The sequence below is a fragment of the Perognathus longimembris genome, chromosome 15 (genome assembly GCF_023159225.1).
Source record: "Perognathus longimembris pacificus isolate PPM17 chromosome 15, ASM2315922v1, whole genome shotgun sequence".
NCBI classification, from domain to species: Eukaryota; Metazoa; Chordata; class Mammalia; order Rodentia; family Heteromyidae; genus Perognathus; species Perognathus longimembris.
Genome location: NC_063175.1, coordinates 58434043 through 58443366, shown reverse-complemented (window position 1 = coordinate 58443366; position 9324 = coordinate 58434043). Strand labels below are relative to the sequence as shown.

The window sequence follows — 9324 nt, the reverse complement described above, 5'->3', positions numbered from 1 at the left end:
GGCCCCGCCCTGGCCGCCGGCCCCGCCCTGGCCGCCGGCCCCGCCCCCACCGGCCCCGCCCTGGCCGCCGGCCCCGCCCTGGCCGCCGGCCCCGCCCCCGCCGGCCCCGCCCTGGCCGCCGGCCCCGCCCTGGCCGCCGGCCCCGCCCCCGCCGGCCCCGCCCCCGCCGGCCCCGCCCCCGCCCCCGCCGGCCCCGCCCCCGCCGGCCCCGCCCCCGCCGGCCCAGCCCCCGCCGGCGGCAGGACGTGGGCTCTGCACCGCGGGACTGCGGGCTGCGGGCTCGCTCCCCACACCGGACCCGGAGCCGGAGCGAGGGAGGGCGTGGGGGTTTCCGAACATGTCTCCACCAACCTCACACGAGTCCCAGTTTTGCTGAAAGCGAGCCTCGGCCTCCCAGGCCGTGCTTCTGCCTCCCGGGCTCTCCGCGGGCGTTCACACCGTGGCTCCAAGAGCCGCAGGGAGGGAGGTTCATCGCCCGACACGGGGGGGGGGGGGGGGGGGGCGGGCGGGCCCAGGGCGCCCTGGGCGCCGGCCCCCCGCGGGCCGTCCCTCCGTGCACACCAGGGAGGCGCCGACAGAGCCCGGGGCGGCCTTGAAAGCTTTGCCCACGGCGTCCGCCCCGACCCCGGCCCTGGGCTCCCGGTGAGTTCCCCGCCCCACAGGGGCTCGCCGAGCGCTGACAGCCGGGCGGGAGACTGCAGAATCCTCCCCGAGCCGGTGGGCCCGCAGAGGGCGAGGGCGACCTGGGCTCCCGGTGCCAACCCGAGGCGGCGTAGCCCCGCAGTCCTCGGGGCTTCGTGGTCGCGTCCGGCGGGGAAGCAGAAGAAGGACCCAGGAGGAAGGGGCCCCGCGGTCCTCTCGGGGCGGCCGCGCCCGCCCACCCAGCAGCCCGCGCCGTGCCAACTTGGAAGGGCGCTGGGGCCGGCGGAGGGCTTCCCGTCGGGGTGAAGCGGCCGTGCGGGCCTCCGGCCTCCCCCGGGGGGGGGGGGAGCTGCTGCTGGGGGGAGGGGCGCTCCGCGGGGAGGCGTGGCTCGTGCGGGACGGAGGGCGTCCCCGGCCCCCGCGTGGAGTCCCCACCCACGGCCGCGGGGAGGGGCCCGCGAGGCCCGCAGGGCCCCGCACGACGACGGAGCACGCGCACGCCTCGCACGCTCACCTGCGTGTCCTGCCCGTCACCAAACCCCGCCACCAGAAGGGGAACGGAGACGGGGAGCACCACCGCACCACCTCTGAGAGAGGAAATATCTTATTAATTCATTAAGTCAAACGGCTTCTATCTACACTTGTATGACTAGAATTATGGTTCATTAACTTCATTTCTTTATATGAGTTAATTAGCTCAGAGGAGGCCAGAAATTAATTACCAGCTTATATAGTTTGTGCAGAATGGCATTCTGTTTATTTAGTTTCTCCTATTAACTTTTAATCTCTTCAAACAATAAAAGAGGTAATTAGTATTTTATAAACAAAAATGAATGCGACAAAGGCAAATAATTTGCCAAATACCAAAAGGCCCCCGTGCGGCCCGTGAGACGGGGATGGTCAGAGTCGCCGGGCCCTTCCCGGGTCGCGGGCCCTGCGCAGAGACGGCGGCCGTCCCCGGCGCTCAGGCCGGTTCCCGAAGTTCCTCATGGCGCAGAGCTTCCAGCCTGCACACGGCGCCTGCTGGTTGAAAATAATTGCCCGTGCGTTCAGCTACGGTTGCTGGGTGAACCCGTTCCCCGCAGACGCTCCGAGACGCGCGCACGCAGAGACCAAGGCGCGCCGGGGACGCCGCGGAAACGGCCCCGCCGCAGCGCCGCGCACGGAGAGGCCCCCGACTTCCCCGCCATATATTAACCCACGTAATTGCCTGCTGCCCATCGGAGGGTCTGTCCTCTCCGTAAGGAGGAAGAGATGACACCAAATTAGACTTCCGCGTGCCGGTGAAGTGGAGCTTCCGGAATGGATAAACACAGCCCCGGCGGGAGCCACGGCGGTGGACCCTCATCTCCCGTGAGATGTGTTCCCTGAATTTACAGTCCTTCCGTACTTTCAGAACTTCCGAGGGGAACTCTTCACAAGTGTCCGCGTGGAGCCGCTTCCTAGCAAGAGACGTAATGGATTACGGGAGTTATTTAATCAATGTATTTTGTTAGCATAACATTAATATTAATTAAATGTTCATTAAAAAAATTGGATCCTTAACAGCCTGCCACCAAGGAGTCGGCGCGCTGCTCGAGCCGCGGGCTCAGCGGGACGTGGCTTCCCCGCGAAGCTCTTACCCGACGCACTTATATCAGCGGAAAATATCCCACCAGTTCTTCTAACACACATTGTTTCCTGCAAAGCAATAACGTGAGCTGAAAGGGCCCGGCGCGTTTGATCTCCCCCGCGTCTCCCGAGCGGCGGGCCGGGCCGGCGGGCGTCCGCTCCGAGCTGTCGGATAACGCAGCCCAGCGGACCGCGGCCGCCGCGTCGCCCATAATGATGTCGGGGAGAAGACGCCGGCCGCACCCCTGCCTCCCGCCGGGGGCAGACGCGACCTCCGAGGCCGAGGCCGAGGCCGGGGGAGCCTGCCACCCCGGGGAAGGAGCCGCAGCGTGGGCTTCGGGGCATGGAGTGTGGGGGACCCCCGCGGGTGGGGTCCACGCTCACGGCGGGGCCCTGAGCTCGTGGGCTCTGCGGGCTTCGCCGGAAGGGGTTACAGTGGTCGCGCTCGGTTCTTAACTGGAGGCAAAGGGCGATCGCTCACCCCCGCCTCCCCCCACCGTCCTCCCGGGCGCGTGGGCCTCCGACGCCGTCTCCCTGTAGGAACAGACGGGCAAAGGCGCCCTGTGCCACCAGCAGGTTCCTGGGATGAAGCGGCTCGCGTCTCGGTGGTTCCCGGTACCTGCGCTTCGGGAAGAGCCGGCCTGAGGCCCGGGGAGAAGGCGCTGCAGCGGGCCGCCACGCCGCCACGCCGCCACGCCCCCACGCCCCCACGCCGCCACGCCGCCACGCCCCCACGCCGCCACGCCCCCACGCCGCCACGCCCCCACGCCGCCACGCCCCCGCGCCGCCACGCCCCCACGCCCCCGCGCCCCCACGCCGCCACGCCCCCACGCCCCCACGCCGCCAGGCCGCCACGCCGCCACGCCCCCACGCCCCCACGCCGCCAGGCCGCCACGCCGCCAGGCCGCCACGCCCCCACGCCGCCACGCCGCCACGCCCCCACGCCGCCGCCTTCTCCTCGGGGAAGAGGACAGGAGCGGCCTCCGGAGCGCGGCGTGCCCGCCCAGGGGTCGGGAGTGCCCGTCGCACAGCTCCACGCGGGCTGCGGCTCTCGTTCCGGGAGGACGGACCTGGAGAGAGCGAGGGGCGAGCGGGACCCCCCCCCCACTCCGCGGGCCGCGTCTCGCCGAGCCGCCCCACGCCCCCTGGCCCGCGCCGCACCCCTTCGCCCACTCGCCGCCCCGCCCCTCTGGCCGTCCCGGGGCGGGGTGGGTGCCATCGCGCTTCCTGGCCGCGGCCCCCGGCCCCGTGCGGCCTCCTCCTCGCCGGGGCTCGTGGTGCCGGACCGCGAGCCGGCGGGGGGACATTTTAACTTAAGATCCGCACCCTCTACGCGGGATCGGAAAAAAAAAAGTCCCAGCGACGCGGCGTCTTCCACGCGGTTCCTTCCGCGCTCACAGTCGCCGAACGCGGACGCCGTGTGCGGCACGCGCGGCGGCTCCGGGAGGAGGCCCGCGCCCCACGACGCAGCCGGGTGACCCCACGGCGCAGCCGGGTGACCCCACGACGCAGCCGGGTGACCCCACGGCGCAGCCGGGTGACCCCACGGCGCAGCCGGGTGACCCCACGGCGCAGCCGGGTGACCCCACGGCGCAGCCGGGTGACCCCACGACGCAGCCGGGTGACCCCACGGCGCAGCCGGGTGACCCCACGACGCAGCCGGGTGACCCCACGGCGCCTCCGGGTGACCCCACGGCGCAGCCGGGTGACCCCACGGCGCAGCCGGGTGACCCCACGGCGCAGCCGGGTGACCCCACGGCGCAGCCGGGTGACCCCACGCGCAGCACGGAGCGCCCGTGCCCCCCTCGGAAAGCAGGCGCGACGGGGCGGAGGCCCCTGCACGCGGCCCGGTGGGCTCCGGGTGGGGCCCTCGCGGGGGCTCTTCCGGGTGGGGGAGGCGGGCAGCGCAGGCCCCGTGCTGACCTCACGTCGGGAGCCCCGGGGAGCGCGTCAGGAGCGCCGCGTTCACCACGCACTCGCGGGGCCCGCTCCGAGCCCCGCGCTCCGCGTACCCAGGCCTGCTGTGCGCGCTCGCTCCCCGGCCGGGGCACTCGGCCCTGACGTGGGGGGGGGGGGAAGCACAGGGCCGCCGGGCGGGGAGAGGGAGAGTCTGCAGGTCACCGCGTCCCAGGCCCAGGCGCTGTGCCTCTGGCAGGATTCGGCGGGGAGGCCTCCGCGTGGGCAGGGAAGGGCACGGAAGCCGCCCCAGGCTGTCCTGGGGTTCGTGGGTCCCCACGAGTGGCAGTCAGTCTCCTTCACACCCTCCAGAAGGTTCCAGCTCCCCCACGTGACACGCTTCAGCCTGAGTCTGCACGTCTGTTGACCAGGACTGCCAAATACACACAAGTGTGGTGAGCAACATTGTGTGTATGTGTACGTGTGTGCATGTGTACGTGTGTGCATGTGTGTCTGTGTGTGCATCTGTGCGTGTGTATGTACGTGTGTGTGTTGTACCCCAGGCAGCCCTGGGAAGCCAATACAATGTCACTGACTGCCCTCTCCCACCCCACCATCTGGCCTCCCCTCTTTCCAGTCCATCTGCACACATTCACACAGCGGCGTGAAGGCGCTCATGGCCCGAGCTGTCCCCTCCTCAGCACCCGCGGTGCAGGAGCCATCGCCGAGAGGCAGCCCCTTCCGGCTCCCTCTCCAGCACTGACGCTGCTGGTCCCTGAAGAGAGGGAGTTCTCCGCGCCGCGCTGCCTGCTGCCCGGTGACCCCAGCCGACTGCCTGGCCGCCTGTCCACACCTGGCTGGCCTCCCGTCCACACCTGGCTGACTGCCTGTCCACACCTGGCTGACTGCCTGTCCACACCTGGCTGGCCTCCCGTCCACACCTGGCTGACTGCCTGTCCACACCTGGCTGGCCGCCTGTCCACACCTGGCTGGCCGCCTGTCCACACCTGGCTGACTGCCTGTCCACACCTGGCTGGCCGCCTGTCCACACCTGGCTGACTGCCTGTCCACACCTGGCTGGCCGCCTGTCCACACCTGGCTAACCACCTGTCCTCCTGTCCACACCTGTCTGTCCGCCTGTCCTCCTGTCCACACCTGGCTGGCCGCCTGTCCACACCTGGCTAACCACCTGTCCTCCTGTCCACACCTGGCTGGCCGCCTGTCCTCCTGTCCACACCTGGCTGGCCGCCTGTCCTCCTGTCCACACCTGGCTGGCCGCCTGTCCTCCTGTCCACACCTGGCTGGCCGCCTGTCCACACCTGTCCGTCCGCCTGGCCGCCCGTCCACCCTCAGATGACTGACGAGCACCGGGAAGACGCTTCTCCCTGTCGGTACGCTCCGCCGTGCACAGCTTACCCTGCGCCCACAGGCGCCGCAGGGATATCCGGATGTGCGGCCAAGGCCCCGGCCCGGCGCGGCTGCGTGCTGAGGGTGTGGACTGAGCACGTGGTGAGGCTGGTGTGTCAGGGTGGGGCGTGGGGGTGAAGGGGAGTGGAGATGTCCTCAGTGGAGCACGGAGCCCAGCACTGCCTGCGCCAAGCGAGTTCCTAGACAGAAAACCTCCGCAGGAGCCAGAGCTCATTGTCCTCATCGCTTAGAACCACACCTGTAAAACTACACACAGCCAGGGGCATGCGGCTCGTTCTGTCCCATTTGATGGGGGGGGGGGGGAGAGGGGCAGGGGGAGAGGGAGGGACGGGGCATGCCTGAGCTTGCTCTCCTGATGAGCACACGCCCCGTCACACACACAGACGGTCCAACCTGTGCCCCCCCCCCCCGTTGGGTGACCTGGTGCGGGACGCCGGCACCCCTCAGAACGCGGCCTCGGGCGCCCGCAGGCTCGGGGAAGCTCCCTGCGGATGCCCCGCCGGGGGCACCACGGTGGGCCCCTCCCTCGGGGCGGGGGGGGGGGAGGCGGCCGCCTTCCCGGACCCTGGCTGTGGACCGGGGCTGTGCTCCGTGGCGCGGGGGGGATCGCACTGGCCGCCGACGAGAGGGCCCACTGGAAGCGAGGAATGACAGGGCCGCGGTGATGAAGTGCGGGGCGGGGTCGCCGAGGTTCCGCACGGAACAAATTGAGTCACATCCACTTCTCATCCATTATTTAGGGGTGATTGGCCAGGCTTGGCTTCTATAGATTTGATAATCATTCAGATGTCCATATTTAATATGTAACATAAATTTCTCATCTGGCTGTCGATGCCCTGTCACCGCCGAACAACATCGCATGAAAGGAGAGGTAATCTATGGATCCTCAGAAATAGTTGACACCAATAAATATGTAAAAGGGAGATAATAAAACCCGCCGCCGTCGGCCCGCCGGAGAGCCTTCCTGTCAGACTGGACAGCGTCGGGCGCGGTGACGGCACGCAGCTGGATCCCGTGCATATTGGCCTGCACGCTGGAGATTAACGCACAGCAGATGTTTCTCTGCGGGCTAACAGATATATCACCCCTGATAACGGATGACAAATGTTGTTCCATATTGTGTCAGACAAAACCAGGGCTCTTGTAAAACAAGTGCTACAGCTGGAATAGGATCTCTTCACACAGACACCCGAGGAGGAGACGGACAGACCGCCGCGGGCCCCGCCGGGCGTCCGGGCACCGGGCCGCGCCGGCCTCCGTGCCCGGCCGGGCGGGCGAAGGGACAGCGTGGGACCGGCTGGCGGTGCCCAGCACGGGGCTGCGGGAACCACCCGCTTCCCGGGGACCCCACACCCCGCCCCGGTCTGCGGTGCGTGTGCGGTTGATCGGCGGCCTAACCCTCCTCTGCGCCAGGCCCACGGCAGGGGCGGGGAGAGGCCGGAGGGTGGACGAGGAGCCGCGACCACCCCCCACCCCCCGGCAGTGCGGGGTCGGCACGGCCCCCCGCCCGATCACCCCCACGATCGCGGCCCCCGCAGCTAGATTTACCGCGAGCCACGGAGAGCTCAGTGGCGTTGGGATGAGACAGACACGAGAACCCCGCCCCCCGTTCTGACGCCTTGCACCGGGAGGATCAGCACGCTCAGCGGTGACTCGCTGCTTTTCTGCCCGGGTCATTGCTCCAGCCCGGGCCTTCCCGACAGACACCCCGAACTCGCGCTTCAACCTCTCCCTCTTGACCCGTTGGTTTATGAATTTGGCTCTTTCTCTTCCTGGAAATAAGCAAGCAAACACACACACACACCCGTTCTCTCGGTCACCTTCACAGCCCACCAGCCTGCCAGGTGAGCCAGCGATGGTGGAGCCGGGGCCGGGTGCTCCGGCTCGGTGCCCTTCCGAGGGCTGAGTGCCGCCCCGGGGCTGCAGGGGCCCAGCCACGCCCTGGAGGACGCCCGCCTCCCGGGCAGCCCGGGCAGAGCCCCACGGAGCACAGGGCCCCGCTCGACCCGGTCCCCACCGCGCGCGCCAGCCCCGCCGCGCCTCCCCTCCGGACGCAGCGTCCGCGTGCAGGTGCCCCGCGCTCCCCCAAGCCATTTTAGGCAGCGAGAGGGTAGCAGTTGTTTGTCTGGTGAAGCACGTACTGTTGAGAACACAGATGTTGGATTATTATTTATTTCCCTCTGAAGCCCACTCATCCCGTCCCAAATGGTCGCTTTTCCCCTTTCGCTTCAGTTTAATTTAGACGGCATGTTGTTGGTAAGTGACAGTTTAATTATTAATAGGGTGCCGGGGCAGCACGGTGCACTGGGGCTCCCCCCCCCCCGTGCTCCCCGGTGAGCTCACAGGGGACCGCCGTGTGCAGGGCACAGGCGTGCAAGCCGCACCGGGCACAGGCGTGCAAGCCGCACCGGGCACAGGCGTGCAAGCCGCACCGGGCGCCTTGCTCCGCGCGGGCCTCGCTCTCGGGGCAGGCGGGTCAGCGCGGCCGTCTGCGGTCCTCCCCCGGGGACCACACGCCGGGGCGTGTGCACACGCGTGCCGTTGGCCGCGGGCCCCGGGCATCATCACGTGGACGGCACGTGGGTGCTCCCCGAGGAGGCGTTCCTGAGGCCGCCGCTTCCTGAGGGTGGGGACCGCGGTGCCCTCAGGACGCGGGGCTGGAGAAGACCTTGCTGGAAGGGGATCCCGGCCCGCCCGACCCCGGCCCGCCCCACCCCGGCGGAAGGGGACCCCAGCCCGCCCGACCCCGGCCCGCCCCACCCCGGCCCGCCCCACCCCGGCCCGCCCGACCCCAGCCCGCCCGACCCCGGCCCGCCCCACCCCGGCCCGCCCGACCCCGGCCCGCCCCACCCCGGCGGAAGGGGACCCCAGCCCGCCCGACCCCGGCCCGCCCCACCCCGGCCCGCCCGACCCCAGCCCGCCCCACCCCGGCCCGCCCCACCCCGGCCCGCCCGACCCCGGCCCGCCCCACCCCGGCGGAAGGGGACCCCAGCCCGCCCGACCCCGGCCCGCCCCACCCCGGCCCGCCCCACCCCGGCCCGCCCGACCCCAGCCCGCCCGACCCCGGCCCGCCCCACCCCGGCCCGCCCCACCCCGGCCCGACCGACCCCGGCCCGACCGACCCCGGCCCGCCCCACCCCGGCCCGCCCCACCCCGGCCCGCCCGACCCCGGCCCGCCCCACCCCGGCGGAAGGGGACCCCAGCCCGCCCGACCCCGGCCCGACCGACCCCGGCCCGCCCCACCCCGGCCCGCCCGACCCCGGCCCGCCCCACTCCGGCCCGCCCGACCCCGGCCCGCCCGACCCCGGCCCGCCCGACCCCGGCCCGCCCCACCCCGGCCCGCCCCACCCCGGCCCGCCCGACCCCGGCCCGCCCGACCCCGGCCCGCCCCACCCCGGCCCGCCCGACCCCGGCCCGCCCCACCCCGGCCCGCCCGACCCCGGCCCGCCCGACCCCGGCCCGCCCCACCCCGGCCCGCCCGACCCCGGCCCGCCCGACCCCGGCCCGCCCCACCCCGGCCCGCCCGACCCCGGCCCGCCCGACCCCGGCCCGCCCCACCCCGGCCCGCCCGACCCCGGCCCGCCCGACCCCGGCCCGCCCGACCCCGGCCCGCCCCACCCCGGCCCGCCCCACCCCGGCCCGCCCGACCCCGGCCCGCCCGACCCCGGCCCGCCCCACCCCGGCCCGCCCCACCCCGGCCCGCCCGACCCCGGCCCGCCCGACCCCGGCCCGCCCCACCCCGGCCCG

At 71.6% G+C, this 9324-nt stretch overlaps 1 protein-coding gene across 1 annotated transcript; it reads left to right on the top strand.

Moving 5' to 3' along the window:
* Window positions 1-2469: 2469 nt before the first annotated feature.
* Window positions 2470-5208, top strand: LOC125363955 (serine/arginine repetitive matrix protein 1-like). Its single transcript, XM_048363293.1, has 4 exons — window positions 2470-2620; window positions 2830-3540; window positions 3654-4202; window positions 4907-5208. Exons 1-4 carry the CDS (start codon window positions 2470-2472, stop codon window positions 5206-5208), a joined length of 1713 nt encoding a protein of 570 aa, XP_048219250.1.
* The last annotated feature ends 4116 nt before the right edge of the window (window positions 5209-9324 follow it).

What these genes read in the sequence shown, in the direction of transcription:
- LOC125363955 (XM_048363293.1), top strand. Translation starts at nt 2,470, where the DNA reads ATGTCGGGGAGAAGACGCCGGCCGCACCCCTGCCTCCCGCCGGGGGCA. An exon ending in AGTGTGGGGGACCCCCGCGG is followed by an intron (nt 2,621 to 2,829) that starts GTGGGGTCCACG and finishes TGCCACCAGCAG; the next exon opens with GTTCCTGGGATGAAGCGGCT. An exon ending in TCGGGAGCCCCGGGGAGCGC is followed by an intron (nt 4,203 to 4,906) that starts GTCAGGAGCGCC and finishes CTCCCTCTCCAG; the next exon opens with CACTGACGCTGCTGGTCCCT.